This window comes from Leopardus geoffroyi, chromosome C1, assembly GCF_018350155.1.
Source record: "Leopardus geoffroyi isolate Oge1 chromosome C1, O.geoffroyi_Oge1_pat1.0, whole genome shotgun sequence".
NCBI lineage: Eukaryota > Metazoa > Chordata > Mammalia > Carnivora > Felidae > Leopardus > Leopardus geoffroyi.
In genome coordinates this window covers 134,752,208-134,775,559 of record NC_059328.1, presented here as the reverse complement: position 1 = coordinate 134,775,559, position 23,352 = coordinate 134,752,208, and the positions used below count along the sequence as shown (strand labels likewise).

General features: G+C 36.0%; 1 protein-coding gene across 4 annotated transcripts in view; it reads right to left on the bottom strand.

Annotated features, from left to right (window-relative positions):
• Positions 1 to 23,352, bottom strand: part of ARHGAP15 (Rho GTPase activating protein 15) — a 618,637-nt gene that overhangs the window by 206,740 nt on the left and 388,545 nt on the right. For all 4 annotated transcript variants that reach the window (XM_045479691.1, XM_045479692.1, XM_045479690.1 and 1 more), the window contains one exon: positions 23,194 to 23,292. In XM_045479691.1, the coding sequence (XP_045335647.1) occupies positions 23,194 to 23,292 (99 nt within the window). The remainder of the gene's footprint in view (positions 1 to 23,193; positions 23,293 to 23,352) is intronic.

Here is a 23,352-nt window from a genome sequence, read left to right as displayed (position 1 = left end):
TCCTCTGTCCTTCTAGAATTTGTTCTCAGGCTGAAGCAGCTGCTGCAGGTGATTCCTTGGTCCAAGGGAGGGGCCCAGGTCTCCCAGATATTAGATCTGATATTTAGCAAGTTACTTTATTTATTATCCTCTTTTTGTTTGTTAACTCCAAGTTTGGGTATTCGCTAGGACGTCCCTGGAAAGAACTGTGCCTAATTATTATGTCTGGGAATGGTGTTTCTTCTGCTCCAATTTCTCCACTTATTTGATCCCATCTGCTTTCTGTCTTCCTGGAATTTCTATTTCTGGTTGGCTTATGGCACCTTTTCTGTTTTCAGCACCATTATTATATATTTTTCTTCTTTTTCAAAATTCTTTTCTATTATTTCATTGGGGGTTTTTGAGGAGGGAGAATCAGACATGTTTTTTTCAGTATGCCACCTTGAATGGGGCCCTCTGTTGTTTTTCATAAAGATAGACATTTTAATGCTAAAAACAAAAGTTTCATTAGATTGTGAAGATACTGCTGTATAATAATTTTGTCTATGGGCAAATGGTATATAAATGGCATGGGATTACATTATGCATATTTAAAATACTCATGTGCCTCCAATTCTAACATTGGGAAAATATGTTAATACAGTGTTCAGGATAAGTATACCCCTCATTTCCTTTTATTTTTCTCAGTCTTGTCCGTTTTTGGTATTTACAAAAGTTCTGGTATCAGTCATGATTTCTCAAATGTTCCTTTTATTAGTGAGATTGTTTCATTTTTTTCGTCCATTTGTTTCATGAGCCCTTTCTTCTCTATTTTCATCTAATTTGGATATTTTATCCTACCTTCCTTGTATCTATGCTATAAAATCTTATAAGACAATTGTCACAGTAAGTTTTTCTTTTTAATATCATAACAAAATATACACCTTCAATTAGTTTTAGTTTTGATTATTGAAGTAGAGTTGACATAAAATGTTATATTAGTTTCTGGGTACCACATAGTGATTTGGCAATTCTATACATCATCTTCAATTTTCCTTCACTATGTTTGTTTGCTTGATTTGGGTAATAGTCTTTTTTCAATGACGTATGTATGTCTGAATGAAATGAGTTTTTCATCTATAAGATATTTCATATTAGATTCATATGGAAAAGAGAATTTTTCTGCTTTTAGTCTATGAAAAAAGTATTTGTTGCAAGAATTTTTAAAGAAATGTTAGAGTAAAAAGAGGTCACTAACAAAGGTGCTTATTGAATGAGCCTCCCATCTCTCCGGTTCTTTTTAAGTTGGACATTGGACACAGGAGAAGCACACTGAGTTACCAGAAACACAAAAGCTGTCCCTCCTCAATGTGCACTGTCTTTTTTCGCTGTAAGAATGTTCCCCTTACATTTATACTTAGTTCTGATCATAATATTTTACTAAATGTCTCATAATTAGAGGTGCTTACCTATGCCATTATAGTCCAAAAAAGTAGATAGTAGTATATAAAAAGTCCTGTGAAAACTCACATCAGTACTGAGGGCTAGATCCTGGTTACCAATTCCTATCATGTTTTTTTAATGCATTAGGCTTATTTTTGTATATAATCTCTACACATTTCACTCAACTCGTATTCCATTTAGACTTACTACTGGGCCAATTGCCTTTAAAATCATGCTTTTTATTTTATTTTATTTTATTTTATTATTTATTTTATTTTTTAATAAAAGATTTTTTTAATGTCTATTTATTTTTGAGAGAGACAGAGACAGAATGCGAGTGGGTTAGAGGCAGAGAGAGAGGGAGACATAAAATCCAAAGCAGGCTCCAGGCTCCAAGTCGTCAGCACAGAGCCTGATGTGGGGCTTGAACTCACAGAGCTGTGAGATCATGACCTGAGCCGAAGTCAGATGCTCAACTGAGTGAACCACCCAGGCGCCCCTAAAATCATGTTTTTTAAATGTACAGATTACTAATTGATAGGCCAATAAGGATAAAAACCAAAGGGAAAAAAGTTACAACATGGCCAGTGTGATACAGGTAGAAGTGATTTGTGTACCCTGCTTAATACCTGAGTAAAATGAAATGATAGTCGAAGGATGGCATCCCCTGTGTGGTTCCTCATTTCTTACACTTCTTACATATTGACTCTTACATATCTGCCTAAACTCAGCTAAGAACTTAAGATTTAATAATATGAAACTTGAAGGATGGTAGACACAAATATGAGTTATAGAATTATATAAATCTTAGAATCACTCTGAAAGCATCTTAGGTAAGAAGGATCTCAGAGAGACCTTGAATTTGCCTGTGAATCTTCACTAGGAAACCTAAAATCTTGATTTGACAAAACAAAAGATAATGAACTGAAATGATTTCTGCAAAGTGGGAAGCAAGGTACCTAGAAACAGTTTTTGATAAATTGTCTTACATGTTTCTATTTTTTTTCTTTTCTTTTTCTTTTCTTTTTTCTTTTTTTTCTTTCTCTCTCTTTTTTCTTAGTCTTGAAGACAAATATTGGCCAATGATTCTGATTATCATTAAGTGAGATCTCTTGTCTTGAAGGAAAATTACATGTGTCTAGAAGATATATATATATATATATTGGTATTGTGACTTGCTCAGAGTGTTTCTTTAAAATAAATAGGAATGGGGCGCCTGGGTGGCTGGGTTGAGCATCTGATTTTGGCTCAGGTCATGATTTTGCAGTTGGTGGGTTTGAGCCCCACGTTGGGCTCTGTGCTGACAGCTCGGAGCCTGGAACCTGCTTCAGATTCTGTGTCTCCCTCTCTCTCTGCCTCTGCCTCGCTCACACTCTGTCTCTGTCTCTCTCAAAAATAAATCAACATTAAAAAAAATTAAAATAAATAGGAGTCATAAGAATGAACAGTCTAATTTGGTCAACCATTATCATCTGGTAGTTTGCAAGCAAATTCACATAGCATAACCTGAGCTCCAAGTAGCAGTGGGGGACCACCATAGCAGGAGAGGAGTAGCAGGCTTAATGAAAGAAACCCAGCTTCCTGAAGTTGCCACTCCTAAGGAAAGTTTGGCGCTTAGAAAAGAATAATCTGTAGACTATGCACATGTACACTTTAGCAACAAACTCTTTCATAAGTGAAAGGCATGCAATAAAAGGCTCACCAACACAAACAAGAAGAAAACACTGAAAAGTGACTCCTTTTGTGATGAAGTCATGGTAGTTCCATAAAGTCTGGCCTTTAATCCCATTATACTTGAAATAGATATTGATTTAAAATTCATATATTTGCTGTCATTCTTTTCAATCCCCCACCCCTATTTTTTAAAACATCTAAACAAAGTGACCTCATTGTTTTCCATTGGACTTTTTTTTTTAAACATTGGCTGGGATGATTGAGATTCAGGAATGTGGGAAAATGGATTCCCAAACCGCGTCCCTCCCCTTTCATTCTGAACTGTAATTTTTGGCTTGGCTTGAATCACAGTCATCGCATTTCAGCCTGAATCTCTCTGTAAAGTGATCTTTCTTAAACATTTCTCTCACTCATCAAGGGATCAGAAACAAAGCTGTTCTAGTCTTTCAGCAAAACACTTACAAGCAGCTTTTACCGAGAAGTTGCAAGAGCTAAATTTCCTCTAAAATTGTTTGAAAAGCGAACATTTTCAGTGCCTCGTTGTCCTTTTTGTGAATCTTGTCATCTGTATGCCATGAGTTCCAGCAGCTATTTTAATCTGTTTTTGTTTGCAATCCATTTGGTGTCCACCCAAGGAAATGCAGGTGATTCTAATTAACTTACTGCTGAAGATGTAGGAAAAAAAAAAATATCTCAATTGTGTTGCACAGAATTATACTCTTAAAACCTTTCTTCTATTATTTATAACATATTATTAATGAAAATGATTGTAGGAGTATGTTTACCACCTAATTCACTGCTATTCACTTTTTTAAATCAATGAGGCTTACGGCACAGAAAAAAGCCACACACATACACAAATACACAGACACAATACAGACCCCAAGAATGCTTGCCAACTTTTATTTAACAAGGGTAGCAACTTAAAAATAACATTATTTTTACTTTGTGCAACATAGTTTAATATCTGAAATAACCCTGTTTCAATAAAAACCTATTGAAATACTCTCAGCCTAACTCTGCCCTGAAGGTAAAAGTGATTAATTGAAAGATTTTGGCAGATCTGTGCTCACCACCAGGGCAGTTTAATTTAGAACACATTCAACCATTTCTCAGTGTCTCTGTGTTGGTGGAGCGTTACTTTTGATCTTCTTTGTGGAGGGTGCCTCTAATTCGGACCCTTTAGCCAGCTACTTCCTGGAAGGTTTTGATGGCTAGCTTCTGCTAAGCATTCAGGTGAGGGAGAGCCCCTCTGGCTACTGCTTCTAAAGTGGGTTAGGGAAGCAGAATTCCAGACACAAAGGCAAAATATACTATAAACCTGTTTGGGTATATCTACCATCAGTCAAGTCTTATTTAGATCACAGGCAAACTTTTGAGAAGTTCTGGTGACAAGGTCGGGATCACCTGACTCTTTCCTAATTAAAGAAGATGCTCCTGGCCATGACAGTGGATGAGACTGATCAGATTAAAGTTCCTTTTCTCAGGAAATATAAAGAAGATTATTATTTTCTTTTTGATAATACAGGAGAGACTATCATGTGGGTATCGTTAATACTTCTGCTAAATAGGAAGATGGGGCTGGTGCATAATCTTCCCTATTTGGCAAATAGACCTGTGCTAAGTTGGGATTACATAGAAGGACAGAAACATTCCAATACATTCTGGGTGGAGAGGCCTTGACTTGGTGAACTCCAGCTTCCCCAAACCTAACACATATTGATTAAGCACTTATTATATTGCAAAAGTGTATTAGGCAAGGGGTTACAACAAAGAACAGAGGGTACATGGTCCAGATATTATGGAGCTATAGCACTAACATTGTTCTGAGGCACTCACAGTGAATCCTACACACAGACTGATGAGTTAGTACCAATAACACCTCAAGTCCCTAATATTTTCACATATGCTGTTGCATATCTGAACAATACACTCAGTTGGTATTTGCTCTATAGCTACCTTTAGAAGGAAACATCATTCTGATATATATATTCAGTTTCACATTATATCCTGAAACAGTTAAGCAATATATGTTTTATGTATACAGTATTAATAGTAATTAATCTGTGTGCAGTAGGATTATAAAAATGATTCTGGTTTTGTTTATTATTTTATCTATTTCCTACTATTTTATATGTATGCATATGTATACACATATACATATATAGGAATATGTATATTATTATAATAAAAACAATAATGATATTTATTTAATTACCATAATATCATGACATCAATTACATATCTTTTATGTGATATGGGTTTATGTTCTTATAGGCTCATTTGAAAAAGATTGAAAGACAAAACTACCGAGTATCTTTGAATGTTCTATTGTGTATCTCTAATTTATCTAAAACATGTTTTAAATTTTTTTTTCAACGTTTTATTTATTTTTGGGACAGAGAGAGACAGAGCATGAACGGGGGAGGGGCAGAGAGAGAGGGAGACACAGAATCGGAAACAGGCTCCAGGCTCTGAGCCATCAGCCCAGAGCCCGACGCGGGGCTCGAACTCAGGGACCGCGAGATCGTGACCTGGCTGAAGTCGGCCGCTTAACCGACTGCGCCACCCAGGCGCCCCTATCTAAAACATGTTTTAAGACCCATGATATCAGATTCCAAATTTTTATGAGACACAAGAGAAATCTCAAAATGTAATTATTTTACAAACTATTCTATTATTGGACAAATCACACCCAGGTTTGGAAATACAAATAGAAGCTTTCTGGAATACAGCTGAAAAGACGTAAACATAATTGTAAGCTCTAACTATCCCTGGACAATTTATATCATTGTCATTCATGACTGTAGGACTTGTACAGAAAGAAATGTATAGATAAGGGCCCAAATTTAGTATTGAGGTTGGCTTTTTAAATTTCTATTATCACACCATAAGAAGAAAGGTAAGGCAAGCTCTCTTTTAGTGCTGGAGGAGAGACCTATCCTCAGCTTCATTCTTTACCACTGGAAGGCTGTTAACCATCTAGTAAAGAATTGCACACACTCCAGCTACTCAAAACATTACTTGTTGACTTAAAAAAAAAGACATTCCAATACAAATTGTTTTTTTATTTAAACTCATCTAGCACCAGTATAATACAAACCAGGCTTCTTGCTTCTGGAGAATTTTGTCACATAGGTCTACATAAAAAGTCTTATTGAAATATTTGTCAGTGCACATACATATTTAGCGTCTACCATTTCTTTCTGGTCCATTGTCACAGAAAGAAGGCATACTAAACTAAGATGTGTTACACATGTTGATGTTCATTAATTGAGTGTCTGTCTCATATAGATAATTTTCTAAGTGGTTAAGAAACCGAGTTACAAATACATCTCATGTCTTCCACTGTATAAAATTCAAATAGTGTCTCAATTTCCCCATTTCCCCTAATGGCTGGCAAGTTTTGAATTTTAAGAATTTTAGAAAATCCATGACATTCATTATAGCTGACTCTTGAGGTGCTGCAGAAGTCAGAAGTGTAAGATTATCAATTTGAAGACCTGGACTTTATGTCATCGGTTCCCAAGTTTAGTCTTAACATGAATTACAGAGACTATATTTAAGGCATTTTTTTCAGAAGTCTGGGGATAATAACTCTGTCTTAAAGTATTCCTTGTACACAATTTTGCTTATTTGTAAAATTGTGCAATTGGAATTTTATTCCTTTGTCTTTAACTCCCATGGAAGGATTTCACATCAGAGCTCACTAAGCATGTGCACTTTAGTGTAGATCAATCTATTAGATCTTGTCCTGAAAGCAGAATTCAGCTGAAAGGACAGGAAGTCCAATAAGACTTCGCTTGTGTAATGTGTGGGACAGGAGGAGAGGGCACGTGTAATACATAATGGGAAAGAAACAGAAGGAGGAAGTGAGTGTCCTATATTGGTTTCAAGCTAATCCAAACGGGTAGTTGCCATTATCTAAATGCTTACCCTTCCTGGATTTTCTATTTTCAGATACACAAGGATTTGAGGAAATGGAAGTATTCTCACTGTGCTTAAATACTTGGGTGAGGAAAGGTGTATTTTTCAGCTTGTGTAAACATATTTTATCCTTAAACATAATTTATTCTTATCATCATCATAATTTTCCATCACGTGAAAAGTGTAATAAATTGTCCTCCTTAGAGACAACTTCTACAATGATTTTTTTTTCATTTAGATGAGTCTAATACTTTAAACTGAGGTTCCAAGACAAGATTATATAAAGCCATATAGGGCTTTCCCCTACAGATTGAAATTCTATGAAGAGACACATTGTTCATCCTTGAAGTCATGAGCTCTCTAACACCACCCCTTTCTCCTGTTTGCAAAGCACCTGCATAGAACACAGTCTTGGAGACTTCTCCTGCTGTGTCATTCTTCTGCACCTGCACTGTGTATGGAGCCGTGTTACCGACCACTGGCTCCATCTGAAACCTTTCATCCCTGTAGTGGCCTTAAGACTCCCCAAGTAACTCAGATTAAGGCTCATCAGTAAGAGACAAATAGCCCTGAACAATGGCAGCCTCATGAGGTCCTAGATTCCCAATCTACTTTCAAGTGTTCAAACAAGCCTTAATAAAGACTATTACACCCAGAAATGTATGCATTTCTATGAATTCATTGACTGAATATCAAAAGAAAACGATGACCTTATTTTGCCCCAAACTAGAGCCAAGTACGCTGCAAGCAAAACCCTTAGAAAAGAGGAGGAAAGTAAGCTTGGGAACAGAGCATGCTTTTAGAGGTGTCAGTACGACTGTCTTCTTTCCCTTATCAAGCACAACAAGGCAGAATAAAACCCTTTCTTCACTGGTGCTTGGAAAACCTCTAATAGGAGACAAAGACATTTAATGTTAAATTGTTGTTACCTTTTAAAACAACTGTAACTCAAGGTAACACTCAAAACTTGAAACTTGAAGCTAAGGTATAAATGATATCCCTGAGCCAGGTTTGCCAGCAGGAAGGTATTGCAGGTCAGACCCAGTGTTCAAGGGAACATTGTACAGTAATGTAACCATTTAGCAAAGAAAAAAGAAGGAAGGGAGCAAATGACGACCCCAAATACATCTTACTCTGTCCTGGAGTTGTCCTTGTTCAGACCCATGTTTTGTCCCTGTGAGAACTTTCACTAACAGGTTTGTAATTGTCTTTTTATGGTTTCAGGATTTCAGACTCCTTCCAACTTTAACCCAACCTACCAACATTAGTTATAATATACTGGTATAAATATGGAACACAAATTCAGCATTTGACAATGTTTAACAAATAAAAACCGTTTCCCCTGCCCACCATGCTGTCAAACAGGATGATGACAATAAATGATTCAGGGCCTTGAGTATAAAGTTTTGTTTTCATTCTTATATGCCGTATGTGTTACAAATAGCAGAGAAGAGGAGACTTCAAACAAGGGAGGTTATTGTTCATAAAATAGTCTTTCTGTGCAATCTCCAAAAATTTTAGTTAAACAGATACACTAATTGTTTTCCTTTGTTTTGGTAATGCAATTTGTGGGAGTTAATTTTTAAAATAGGAAATTTTAAGCATTTACATTTTTTTTAAATTTACATCCAAGTTAATTAGCATATAGTGCAATAATGACTTCAGGAGTAGAATCCAGTGATTCATCCCCTACTTATAACTTAAGAATTCTTTTTAACTCTTTCTCTTTTATATAAAATATTACCGAGCTGATATAGCCACAGGGTTAGCGGCAGTATTATTTTAAATCATTTTAAGTTTATTTATTTATTTTGAAAGAGAGTGAGAATCAGAGCAGACAAGCAAGGGAGAGGCAAAGAGAGAAGGAGAGAGAGAGAGAGAGAGAGAGAGAGAGAGAGAGAGAGAGAGAGAGAATAGCAAGCAGGCTCCACGCTGTCAGCACAGAGCCCGATGTGGGGCTTGAACTCACGAACTGTGAGATCATGACCTGAGCTGAAGTCAAGAGCCAGACACTTTACTGACTAAGCCATCCAGGCAATCCTAGATGCAATATATTTTTTTTAAATATTAAAGGCTCCTATATTTTATTCTGTAAAGACATGGGAAAATATGGCCAGACTATATTATTGTGACTTGTGACCCTTGTTTTGGATCCCTGGCGATTGCTTTTTGCACATGGCACTCTAATTGTTTCTGCTGGCTCCTCAGGAATCTACAGTGTCTCTAGAACTAATTTCAGTTAAAAAGTTGATTTCTAACATTAGTTTAGTTTCTATCCTAATAGTTTTCCCCCTTATGTATCTTTTCCAGAAGGTTGCCCAGAAAAAAAAAAAAATTATCTGCTTCTACCCATGACAAGCTTGTGAAAAAAAGCCTTTCTGGTGGGAAAAGAATTTGAAAGGAAAACATGGACGTACATATATCAGACCAAGAATTAAAAGATGAACATTATATGTGAGGAAACATTGTAAGAAGATTTCCCTATATTAGTTTTTCCAAGTCAGTGTTCCAAAGCCAGTCTTGGATTATGTGTGAAAAGTAAGAACTCTATAACTGTAACAGGTGCTGGCAGGAAACTCCCATTAAAGCTTATGGAAGTTATGCCTGTAAAGTCCTGGCATCTGAGAAAATTCTCGCATAAGAATGCATTATGCATCAGATTTTTCTCACTAGAAAAACAATACAAGGCTGTGACTACTCAACATTCCCAGTCACTATTTCGCTAACATCATCCCTTGGTGATGACATCTTGGTGACCTTGCGGTGTATGTAGAGTATATATGAGGCTTCATTTCAACACTGAGAGCATGCATTGTCTTCTATATATACCAATTGAGATGTCGGTTGGCCATCTGTCTGTCCTAATCAGAGCATAAACCTGATTTTTTTTTCCCTTAGAGTCAATAGATTTATACTAATTGATCCATATTTCAAGGATTGACTCTTCATATGCAACATGGCAAATATTTATGAGATTTTACTGGAGTTTGGAGTAGTCTATAGAACATCAGGTAGTAATTAATATAGGTTTTAAATCTATAGTATTGACTCATGTTGGGAAGTATTAGCATTATGTGTGGCACATAGTGCATGCTTAACAAATGCCACCTTTTTTTCCTTACATAAATCAGCCGACTTCTGTATGACCACATCTTCAAAGACTATGGTATAATTCTTTGAATGTGAACTTGCTCACCTTAAAGTTAACAAGTAAAGCCTATTTCTCTGATTAAGCTCACCTTTTTAGCGTATAAATTCTAGAGGTTAAAATATTTCTTTTTCTGACATTTGTCTATTGGTTACAACTAAACCAAAATTCTCTTACTTTACTCTAGAAATCTAGCATTTATAAGGAATTTGATTTAATCCCAGTGGATAATTTGGATTTAAACCATTTATCAAGTTAAAAACTGAGATAAAAATTTAGACAGTATTGAACCTTAGACAAAGTCCAGTGAAAATGGTTGTGAGCCTGTATATATCCAGATGTAGGTATCCATAGCTAGATTTGTAGCTACCCTATGGATTAAATGTTACTAGCTTGCATATGTGTTTGTAGTTACAATTTTAAATATGCTTTTCATGTGCCAATATTTCTTTAGTAAAAGGTCCTGGGTTAGGGTAATATAGTTACCTTCCAGAATACACACACACACACACACACACACACACACACGCGCGCGCGCACACACACACACACACACACACCAGCACCAACCCAGGCAATCTGCCAAATGTGGTTGCTGTGAAAAAGGTTTTGCTTTAGGGCAATAGCAAACTAGCTCACCACCCCGCTGCCCTGCCCATTCCTCACCACACGGCTCTTTGCTGTATCCTTAACTTCCCCTCCTACCGTGAAGGAACATTTCTTCGGACTGTTTTATTGCCAATATATTTTTACTTTGTATGATGAAATGAAACAAGGGACTGGTTTCATTAGAAAGAGAGGTAAACAGAGCATTAATTAAATTTGCTGATGATACTAAATTGGGAGGAACTGTGGACATCTGTGAAGACAAAAGCATCATACAAATGGACTTAAGGAGTTTAGAAATATGAGCAGGAAATAATAAAAAGACTTAGCCTTAAATAATGCAAGCTAATACATTTGGGAAAAGATCGTCAGAAACATGGCTATTCAGTGAATGGTAGATGCCTGGAAAGTGGTAATCGTGAAAGAGACCTAGGGGGTGATAATGGGGAAAATTATACACAAACTTATAGTGAAGTAGGCACAATGCCCAGAGGGTTATATATAAAAGAACCAGAAAGTTAATAGTCCTATTCTTATGATACTGATAGATCTCAAAAGCATCAAGTTTGGCTGTAGTTAGTTGAATCCCTCAGGTTCATGAAATAATTTAACACTATTTGTTGAGAGACTGGTTTCTCCCTATGAAAGATGAAAAAGTCTGTTTTGTCTGAAACCTTTCCTGAACACCAGTTATTGGCTCTATTTCTGTCTTATCCTATTATAGACTATTACTAATATGGTATATCACATAGATATGGATATAGACATTGCTATGGGTATAGATACATAAGACCCATCGTGCAAACAAAGAACTTTCAGTTTTAAGGTATTTTCTCTACTTTCTAGATAATATGACTTCATATTATGTTTCAAGAGACATTTAATCCCAATCTCTTCTATCAGTTCAGTGCATCTTCAGTATATGGGATTCACTAAGGATGCATTGATGGATGAAAAAGAATTTTGGATAGTATCTATCTATTCATCCATTTAATCATACATCATGAATTGAGCCCCTACCATAAGCCAGCTTTGGTATGTTAAGCACTGAGGAGACAGAGATGAGCCAGCCACAATCCCTAGACTCAAGGACTTATATTCTAGATGGAGATACAGGGAATGAAACCAGCCATTACATCCCCATGCAATAAAGGCTATGTTAGGGAGAGCAAAGCTGTCATTGGAACACTGTGGAGAGAAATCCTAATAATGTTCAAGAGACCATGGAGGGGTGGCTGAGGATATAAATCAGAGACTATTCCTTGAAGGGGACACTCGTGCCTATGCACAAGAGGATGAATGTGAATGTGGCAGGTGGATAGGTACGGGGAGAGACCTTAGAGAGAAGGAACAGCACATGGACAAAGTATCCACCTTTGGAAAACTTGTTGTAGTTGATATTCCTGGAGCATAGGAAGCAGCTTGTAAGGATATGAAGCTGGACAGTGGACAGAGGGAATATGCTTTTGGAATAACTAGTATGAAATTTTGTTTATCCATATGAGGCAAAGAAACCATTAAAGGGATGTCCTAAGAAGGCATAATACAATTCTGTTTGTGTTTAAGAGGAATAATGTCATCATTGAGAAGGGTGGCCTGGGAAGAAAATAGAACAAAGGCAGTGATATTAATTAGGATATTTCAAAGGAAATTTTGAGTTCTAATCAAGGCCATGACAGGTAAAAGGAAGAATCAGATTCAAGAGATAGTAAGAAATGAGGGACTATTAGACTTGGTGAATGATGCTCTATGAAAGTAGAGAGAACAATCTAAAATGTCCAACATGTTTCTTTTTAGGGAAATAGGCCATGATGTTATTGACTGACTTAAGGAATAAGGGAAGAATAGGCTTGTTAGGTAAAGTGATAAATGCTGTTTGGAAAAGTTGAATTTGCAATACCAGAGGAAAATTCAAGAAGGGTTGCTCTTTGACCTCAGATATGAGAGTAAAACGTAGCTTGAGAAGTCATTTTCAAATAAGGATTTTGAAGTCATTGAAGAAACCATTGAAGGCTTTGGTATCATTGAGATCACACAGAAAGAATGGATATAGAAATAACAGAGTCAAGAATTAAACCCAGAGGAAAATGCACATTTCTTAAACTGTCAAGCTCTGGGCTAAGTACACGGACTCTAACATTATGCCATGTAATTTCAAATACATGCCAACTGCCTACCTTTAAGGCAAAAGGAAAGGAACCTTACTACAGTGATTACAATACTGTCTGCTAGGTGTTCTGCTGCCCTGTAGGAAGACTAAAGAGTTAAGTTAGCCCAACTGGTCAAAAAATGCAAAACATAACAAGAAGAGCATTATTTTTAAAACAAGAACGATAATAGTCCTATTTTAATGGTGCTGGTATATTCAATGTCTTTGGAGAGCTTTCAATAGTGTCAGCAGAGTTTAACTTTTCTGCTGTGAAGTAAATTTGTAGAAAATAAAATCAATATCCAATAGCAAAATAATGTCAGAATTTAGAGTATTTGTATCCTGTCTTCATTAGCCTCAAATTGATAATTGTTTGTAGTTGACCGTATATATCTTATTTCAAATTCTTTAACAGACTCTTTCAACTCAAAAAAATATCATCAGAATAAAAATTTCTTGAGATTTACATAGAAAATAAATACTGAATCAAGAAGACGAGATGTTCACAGGGAAGTAAACTAACACAGAACAGCACCGGCAGGTTATTCAAAGTCTGAATTAAAGGAAAAGAAAACAAAATAAAGGAAAAGACGTGGCGATGTGATGCTCCACTCTCTGTGTGGGTTATGAGACCCAAGCCTACTCCTAACTATACTTAAGCATGTCACTTATAAATCATAGTTGCCATTCAAGTACTTGATTAAAAATAGCAGGTTATTGGTGTTGAAACAATCCCTAGTGGTATATGACTTCCTCTGATGAAAATGAGTGGAAAATGGGTATTCCATTAGCTCCTGCATGGTGCACTTAAATGGAGTATCCCAAAACTGATGAGCATAAAATCTTTAAGGAAACATACCTTCAAATGTTTAGCATAGTTGGGTACATATGGAGAAGAATATCATTTAGAACAACATAATATACTACTATCAGAATGGTTTACATGTTTAAGAAGCAGATTTGGAAGCCATGCAAATCATACAGCTGCCTTCAATCAACCACTGTTGTTCATTGATCATCTAAGTTTCAACAACAGGCAGGTGAAGCAATGCTGTGCAACTTTCCATAAAGATTTAAGCAATGTTGAAGATAATTAATCCATTCATTCATCATTTATTGAGAACCAATTATGTGTCAGGCACTGTGAAGAGTTAAAAATAAATCCACACTCTCTATCTCAAGTAGCAGACAATGCACTGAAGGTAATATTTTAAATATTTTTTCTTCTATAGGTTACGCTTTCACTCCAAATCTCAGGACATTCTTATTTCCTTAAAAACGCTGTGATTTTACATCTTGTCTACAGTCTACTATAAGCTCAAGAACTCTTCCAGCAGTATCATTTTAGAGTTATTTTGGTTTTGCACAGTTTTCCTCTCAAAGTGTCTTGCCCCCCCTCCCCGCCCAACTTTTTTCTGAACTGAAAGTAGGAGGTGGCTTGAAAAGTATAAAATTCTGCAAAAAGGTATAAAACTGGTAAGGAAAAGATTACTTGAACCCAAGAAAAACACTTCTAATTCCACAGCCTATTAGACTTTTAGATAACTTTTCACAGAATTTAGAAGAATCTCTAAGACATGAATCTTTTCAGGGGATGGGTAAATTACTCCAAAATACTCAAAGAGGAAAATATGCCAGTTCAATTATATAGACCCATGCAACTACTTCTGAAATCCACATGCCTTTTTCACTAAATATGTAGATCAATGATTAATGCTTAAGTTGGACACACTTCATTTGAAAGTGTGAAAATTCCTTGGAAAAGGAAATTCTTTTCTAGACATTTTAAAAGGAACATTATTTATTAGGAAACCCATAAAAGAGTATAATATAGCATTTTGGTCTCATTCATAGCTTCCGGAATTAATTTAAGATTTCTTAATTATCATAATTTTTTAAGCTGTACGGAAATGTTTGTAAAAAATAGAATGTATAGATTCTTGTTCAACCAATAAACAACAGATCGTCTCACAAAATGAAGTGGCGCACGCCGTGAGAGTTTTGATAATTTATTTTTTTAATCAGTTGTTTCACATTATGCAACAACAAGACTTTTTAAAAATTCTATTTAAAAACTACAAATCCATGTTTGAATCCCAGGGCAACAAATATTTGAAAATCTCTGTCTGCCTTATTTTTTTTTTTTTTTTTGCGCCTTTTTATTGAAAACCTGAAAGCTTTCCAAATGCATGTGATTTTTTTTTTCAAATTTTGTAAACATTTGCTTCCAGGCTAAAACATCCTGCCAACTTTCAGCCAAGATTATTTTTATGGTTGAACTATTAACTTCTGAATATGGGGGCTTATAATAGAAAAACTCCCAGACTCAGAACTCTCATCCTATAAATGACACCGCTATAGGATATTTTAGAGTATTACATCTCGACATGAGGAGGTGTTGCATTATTTAAATCCTCCATTCACACAATAAGAGACTAATTTCCTAGGGTATTACGTTTGGCTCTATTTCCTTCCAACTGACTCGAAGGGAAAAGTATGGTAAGAACCCAAACTTTAGCATGGGGGTGGATGTGGGAGTGGAGGTTGGAAATTAGACTCAGGCTTTATCTGGGAAGAGACATTATTTATTCTCATGCATTCTGGATGCAAAAGTGTGGGAATATCCACTGACTGATTTGACTAGAGCCACATTGCTGGATACATTAGATACCCTTTCTGGTTATTGAACTGCACACTTATTCCTCCATTAACTTCTGTTATGTTTAGGCTCTCTTTTTGATAATAAGACTATTGCTTAGACTTATTATAAGTCTATAGTCTTGCTATAAGTCTATACCAAGTCTACAGATATATTGCTAGATGTAGATAAACTCCACTAAATGTCACTAATCAGTACGGTGAATTAATTCCTAACCATGTGTACACACAGAATTTGTGAACATTCCTTGTAAGCTTGCCATTCACAGCAAGATTTAACTTAACAAGCATTTTCTTGAGTGGGAATAAATTTCTCTGGAACAGAAAAGCAGGTATCAGGTAACTATGGTAGACTTGGTAATTGCTTCAATAACTGTCTTCTCTTCATTACTAGACCTCACAAGATTGCCCTTTTATCCACATTTGTTTTCTTAATTGCAAAATGCAGCTTTTTTCTTTCCACCTTGTCATCTCTGATTTCTTTCGGTTGTCTTTTCCAGTTTCTCTTTTGTACTCTTGCTGCCTGTTTCCTGTTTACTCTCTTTTGATTTTGTCTTCCCCTCTAGCCCTGAATGTGGCTTTCTTACAGACACAGAGGCCCCAGCATGACTACCCTAAAGAGCCAATTCCAACTTGGACCTAGCACAACACTATAGCTGTCAGGAAGGTGGCTGTCTTTGGGTTGCACTAAAACAAAACAAAACAAAGCAAAACACAAAACACAAAAACACGAAACTGGACTTAATTTCAACTTAGAAGTGAAACCTAAGGAAAATTTGCTGCAAACTTTCATGGAGCTTTTTTGGGGGATCAGCTCTTTTGTAATTGCATGTGGATGCCTAACTTTAGGCATGAAAAGCAAGCACTTAAAAAAAAAAAAAAAAACAACCGACCAACACATAGGTCAGTGCCCTCAGAAACATTTTTCTTCAGTCCACAAATATTCTCTGGGGAAAAAAAAAAGTGCTTATCTTAAACTCTTGATTTTTTTTTTTTTTTGAGCATGTAATTTTTATCAGTTTGTTTTGTTTTTGTTATTCTTTTTTTTCACTCACTGCTTATAAAACGAGCAAGCAGAAGTCTCTCTGGAACAAGATAGAATCATAAAAGTTTTCAAGAATCTCGTCACAAACTAAACAGTACAAATTGCACATTCCTCATGGAAGTATCAGCCTTTCGTGCGTGCCTGGATCCAACTATAATAGATTATCCCAAAGTGGGAAAGAATGAACAGTACAAAATTAGCAGAACTGGGAGCAGAGCTTGTCTAGTGAAGGCAATTTGATCTGTACTTTAGGGGCCTGGATTCTCAGGCATTGGGAAAAGACTATGTTAAGTTTTATTTTGCAAGCGAACACTTGCTAGGATCTCAAGAGGCAGACTGGTGCACTGACTCGAGTATCAGAAAAACTATAGTAACAATTATAATGCTTGGTATGTCTTAGCATAATCGTGATACTACAATCATGTCTGTTATCTGTAGAATAAATACAATAGGTACATGGCTTACCTAATATGCAAATGCAACATATATATAGTAAATATCCATGTATCTATATATATTCCATGTTCTGAATTTTTATGACTCAGAAAAGGATATCCCTGAGTAGGTATCTAGCTACGTCTTCTTATAATATTAACAAATATGTCCAAGTATTCCCGCATTGGAAAAATATATTTCATTTATAATGCCAATGGCTTGTTAATGTGACCTTCTCTCAAACTTCATGTAATAGCACAGGAATTACCAAAAAGAAATAGTTAAGGTATAATAATAATTTTAGCTATTCTTTTTCCAAGTTGCTATAATCTACCCAAAGATAACTAATTGTTCAAAGTAAACATTCCACTCCGACCACAAAAGGAATCCATTACACAAACATATAATTCACAGTCATTTTTAGTGGGTTGTAAACAGTTTGGAATGAGCATAAAATGGGACAAAAATCAAAGTGAGCATTTTGAAATGAAAAAGTGTTTGCTACAAAAGGTCAGTCCCTTTGCTTGGCAAACTATGTAGAAAAGCCTGGGAAAATGCTGATCACACAAGCAATGAGGGAATTTTAAAGCCAACAGCCTCCTTGTTTCTTTAAACAGACATCGGAACCTATAACTGGATCCTGTCAAACAAACGACAGCAAAAAAAATATAACAGCTGCTAAGAAGTCAAGTTGAGAGATAAAGTTTTTGAGGCTAAGGACCTTCTCAGAAGTAGACTAAAGGTCTTTCTTAAATCTTTAAAGCAAGGTTATGGATCCCAGGGTGGCTTTTAGGCACCAAGTCAAAAATGTAACTTTGTGTATCATTCTTGTCATAGTATTTTGTGTTCCAGCAAAAAGAGGACAAACTTGTTGATTAGCTTCTGCTGAGACATTCTGCAAAGTAGCATATAGCTGGAATCGTCCAATTTGAAAGACCTGGTATCATTTATTTTTAATAGTGGTTAAAATACCACATATAATATAAAGTTTACCATCTTAGCCATTTTTAAATGTATAGTTCAGTTGTGTTAAGGGCATTCACATTGTTTGCAACAGATCTGTAAGTGTCATTTCAATGCTGTTAAATAGTTTGAGGGCACAGTGATTAGAAGTGAGACTTATGGAGGAAGAATGTGTTGTTAAACCATATTCCAAAGGATGAATGCCTATCCAAACAGAATTAATTTGGATAATTAGTCCAACAGTCCTATTCCCTTACAAACAAAAATACATTGGACGTATAAAAATATATTTACAAGAGAAATATGCCTTTCCATTATCCATTATTATATACAAAGAAGTCTTTGGTAAAGTTTGGTATTGTCAGGTGCAAAAAGTACCGTCTTAGCATTGAGGCATGTCTTTCGGGTAGGTCACATGAAGTGACTCCTTATATTGCATTGCCATGACATATCAAGAAAATAACCTGGGAAATAAGGTGAAATTAAACTTCTGCTCTTAGCGGAAGGCTAAAGCCAGACAAATATGTGTTTATTATTCAGGGTTTATTGTGTCATTTAAACATATTTAATATTCATTAGTATTTAATAATACATTTAATACATTGGATATATTTAAGGTGTACCTGATGATTTGATACGATTACTACAAACTAAGTTAACATATCCTCTCCTCCCATATCTACTAATTTGTGTGTGTGTGATGAGAATGCCTGCAATCTTCTGTCTTAGCATATTTCCAGTATCCAATCTGTTGTTAACTGTAGTCATCATGCCTGTCCATTAGATATCTAGATTCATTCATCCCAGATAACTGCAATTTTGTGCTCTTTCACCAATATCTCCCCTTTATCCCCACTCCCTATTATGCGATGTTTAAGCAGACAAACTCCCCTTACCTTAAAAGAATATTGTAATGCTTATTTTTCTCTTCTAGTATCTGTTCTTTTCTTTCCTAACACTCACCATAGTTTGGTACTCAGGTCTTTTTGCTTAAAGTATATCTCCTCTATATGCTCAACTGGTAGCATGGAAGATGACACAGGGGTAGGCAGTAAATAGCTACTTGTTGCTGGAATACAATAAACACTTGATATTTGTTACATCATTCAAACAACATTTACTGAATGCCTACAATGTGTCAGGTACTGTGTGGGGTTCTTTCCCAGTAATGCACTTAGCAGTCTGCTAGCTAACATACTTTACGTAAAAAGAATGATAGGTCATGGTCTTAATACCAATTACACCAGTTTAGACTACATTGTTTAAGTCACATCTCCTAAGCACTTGTCTTCCGAGAGATACAGGTATAACCCTACTTGTAAGTAAGCAATCTCTGTACATTTTGGGGTCATCCTAAACAACACAAAATTTCTATAAAGCAGTGCAAAAATAGACTTCTTGCTGCTTAGATCTACATACAACCTGTATGTCCAATGCCTCCCTCTGCATGCTTGTTCCCCCAGACCTCAAAGAAAAGTATCAGATGATCTCATGCTTTGGGTCACCTTATCATATGTGTTGAGCATTAGCTGAACAATGATTCAATATTTTCACAGAAACTGCTTTGGAAGAAGAAATATAAACTGAGTTTGTCTTTGGATACTTATGATACTCATATACAGTAAAACCTTGGATTGTGAGTAACTTATTCTGCGAGTGTTCCGCAAGACGAGCAAACATTTCTAATACATTTTCACTGGATAAATGAGCGATGTCTTGCAATACAAGTAGTATGTGACTCCGAATGTCACATGATCACAACTGAGCCAATGGTTCTTGAAATTTGCTTTGATATATGAGTGCTTTGGATTACAAGCCTGTTTCTGGAATGAATTATGTTCGCAAACCAAGGTTTCCTAGTACATGATCTACAACTGTAAAGGCGACACAAGTGTGAATGAACGACTTGGAGGAGCTTTAAAGGCTAACATGCTCCTTTACAAGTTCCCTCCAAGTTTTGTGTATGTTCTCTAGACTGAGCAGACAATGTCAGAAACCACAGAAATAACTTTAATCTGGTTATAATAGTTGGTGACGGGGAGAATGGCCTGGTGGTTTAGAGGAATAAAGGAAACCAAATCAAGATAAGGAAGCACACTAAATAAGTTATTCGCTAAATTGGTTTACATTTGGCTCACTAATAGATTTTCTTCTAGGCATGCAAAATTTAAAATGTGACTAATATCACTTTACCAGGGTTGATTAAAGAATGCATCTGTGCCAAGCACTGCACAGAATTTCCCTGTGGAGACAATGGGAGCATGAGCAATTCGGTTCTGTCAATTGCAAGCAAGTGAGACAAATAACTGAATGAATGAATGAATGAATGAATGAATGAATCAGTCAGTCAGTCAATCAATGGTGAGCTCTGCCTCCCTGATACTGTTTTATTCAAAATCAAGCATGTAAGAGCATTTAGAAAAGGAGAGCTATTGGGGTGCCTGAGTGGCTCAGTCAGTTAAGCATCTAACTCTTGGTTTCAGCTCAGGTCATGATCTCATGGTCACGGGATCAAGCCCCACGTCTGGCTCTGTGCTGAGCATGGAGCCTGCTTGGAATTCTCTCTCTCTCTCTCTCTCTCTCTCTCTCTCTCTCTCTCTCTTTCTCCCTCTGCACCTCCTTGCTCTCTCTCTCTTTCTCTGTTTCTCTCAAAATAAATAAACATTTAAAAATATAGCTACAATTTAAGGATGAGGTTTTTTTTTTGTAAAAGCAGGGGCAAAAATCTTAAGAGAAAAAGAGAGAAAGGAAACACATCATTTCATTATAGCCCATGTATGCTATGATGGGTTTTTTTGAGGACATTTCCCCCAGAGTGTGAAAGTAGACACACAATTCTCATTAAATGTGCCTTTCCCATAACTGGTCCATGAGCATTTCCCATGACTCTGCAGTTGAGTATCTTGGCTGGAAGAGGATCTGGCCATTAGAAGGAGGGCTCTAGATATGCTGAGTCCCAGCCGTGCCGAGAGACTTGGCACCTTTATATGCTACTTCCTAATACCAACCCCAGCATAAAATGTCATCAGAAGCCTGCATAAACATTGGACTTAGATTCACATAAATTATTTCTGTCCTAAGGTGCTCTCTGCCAGAATTTAGTAAAAACAACACTTTGAGTAAATAGAATTGGCGTATAAATGTAAGAATATTAATCCAACAAAATGATCATAGAAAAATAAAATCAAAAGTACACATTTGTAAATCTTGCAATGATGTGAGAGGTTTATCTTGTGCCTCTGAGTTTTTATTGAACATTTCCATAGAGTTCCTTTAAGCTGATGCTGCCAAAGTGCTTTGAATTATCAGTTGCTTTGTGGAATTGTAAAGTCGTTGAGTTTCATTAAAATGCTTAGGATTTATTTTAATAATCATATGTGTGATTAGTGCCTGTTTCGTGCTGGATCGACAAATTCATTTTAAGAGTAAACATTGGGACAATGAAATATAATGCTAGATATGATTGCTGCTGTCAGCAAAAACATTCTTATTTTATTAAAAATCACCAACAAATGCTATGAACAGAAGATACAGTTTCTATTTATAGATATTTTCAACACTACAATGTTATGGTATCTGCATACCACAGGACTATATCTAGCAGAGTTTTCATTTTGCCTAGGGTATGTACATATACAAAGAGGTACAGAGCCCCCCTCCCCTTTTTTCATATGTGCACATGTCTTTTTAAGTATAGCTCCCCCCAAAGTCCTATTTGGATATTTGCTCTAATAGAATAGTGCTCACACCGTCAGGCTTGAGTATTTATAAGTGGATGAAGATCTCCTGAAAATAATGATAATTTAGCTATTGGCAATAATAACATTATAAGATTCTCAGTGATCCATTTTGGCTTTAAGTACTTATTAAATAATATTTATTCCTAAATTATGAACTTATAAAATTAAATGAGATTGCAACATGCAATAAAAACACATTTCTCTCTAAACTCCAATTGACTCCATTCCTCACAGATACCTCTCCTTGTGTTCATTCTGCTTTTACTGTTTTCTACTCTCTGTGAGCTCTCAGCTCTTCTCTCTGATGTGTTGATACGCTTTCCCCCAAAGCCACTCTCTTTATCTACCTTCCCTACCCACTCGTCCCCTTCTTGTTATTCTCTCATTCCCTACTGATATGGGAATAATAGGATCCCAAGGCTGTCCTTACAGTATAATTAAAGTATGAATTTCCAGGAGTTGGAAATTGCAGACCATTTTTATTATGCCTCTATAATAAAGCCAGGTAACACTGAGAGAATTAAAATGGCTTTTTCCTAGTAGATAACTTGGTAAAGATTTTTTCCCCTTGGTTCTATTGTTTTAAGAGACTGGGAGCTGAAAATGGGAATAGGTTCACCATTTCTTTTTCTGAAAACACCTCTATCTTTTACATGATATATATCCCCCTAGATCCTGGGAATATGTTGTAAACTTGTAACAGATGGTGATGAAGCTTCACATTTTTATACAATATATTTTTTTGAGATTCTGCATCTACTGTATGTATCTTCCAGGGAAAATGACCTTGAATGAATGAAGTCATAGTCTGAAGGAAAAACACCCCACAGATAGACCAGCATAGAAATGATGAGTCAATTGGGTTTTGTTTTGTTCCCTTTGGTAAGATGAAATAATTTCAGATGAAAAACAGAATGTTGAAATATAGGAACCAAAGGTCATCTTAACACTGGAGGTGCATCTGTTAATTGTTCCAGGAAAACCAGTTAGCCATATTCTATATTGAACAGAAACACACAGAAGATGGGATATCACTGTTTGCAAGTAGGAATGCTATTTGCTTCACTTGGGTAATGTTGGGGGCTTACCAAAAATTGTTCTGGCACAACATCTACCAGCATGAATGTTAGGAGGGTTCTAACACTGTGAGTGCTGATATTTTATGAATGTTTTATCACTGGCTGGAAAACAAGAAGTTAGCAATTGAATCAACAACATGTCAGACAGACAAAATATTAAAAAAAGAGAACATTAGTGGGAATTACTGATGTCCCTATTGTAAAAACAAACTGAAGTTAATAAGAAACTTGATCCTCTTAACCGATTAACAAAAGTCAAGTTTTAATTGCATGGCTTCCCAGACAAATCAAGTGGCGCTGTTAACTTGAGCATTGGTTGTTTAGAGGGTACGCTAATGGGGGAAATTACTACATATTCAGTTACCCACCTCTTTTTTCGACAGCTTCAATGCATTGCTTTACAAACCGTGGAACTGTGGAATTTTCACGTTCACACACTGTGTGCAGATGAGAGCCAAAAATTTGATCTGCAAAAGAAACAAAGATGAGCTTCATTAAAATCCAAGATTGCGTTGTTCTTTAATTTG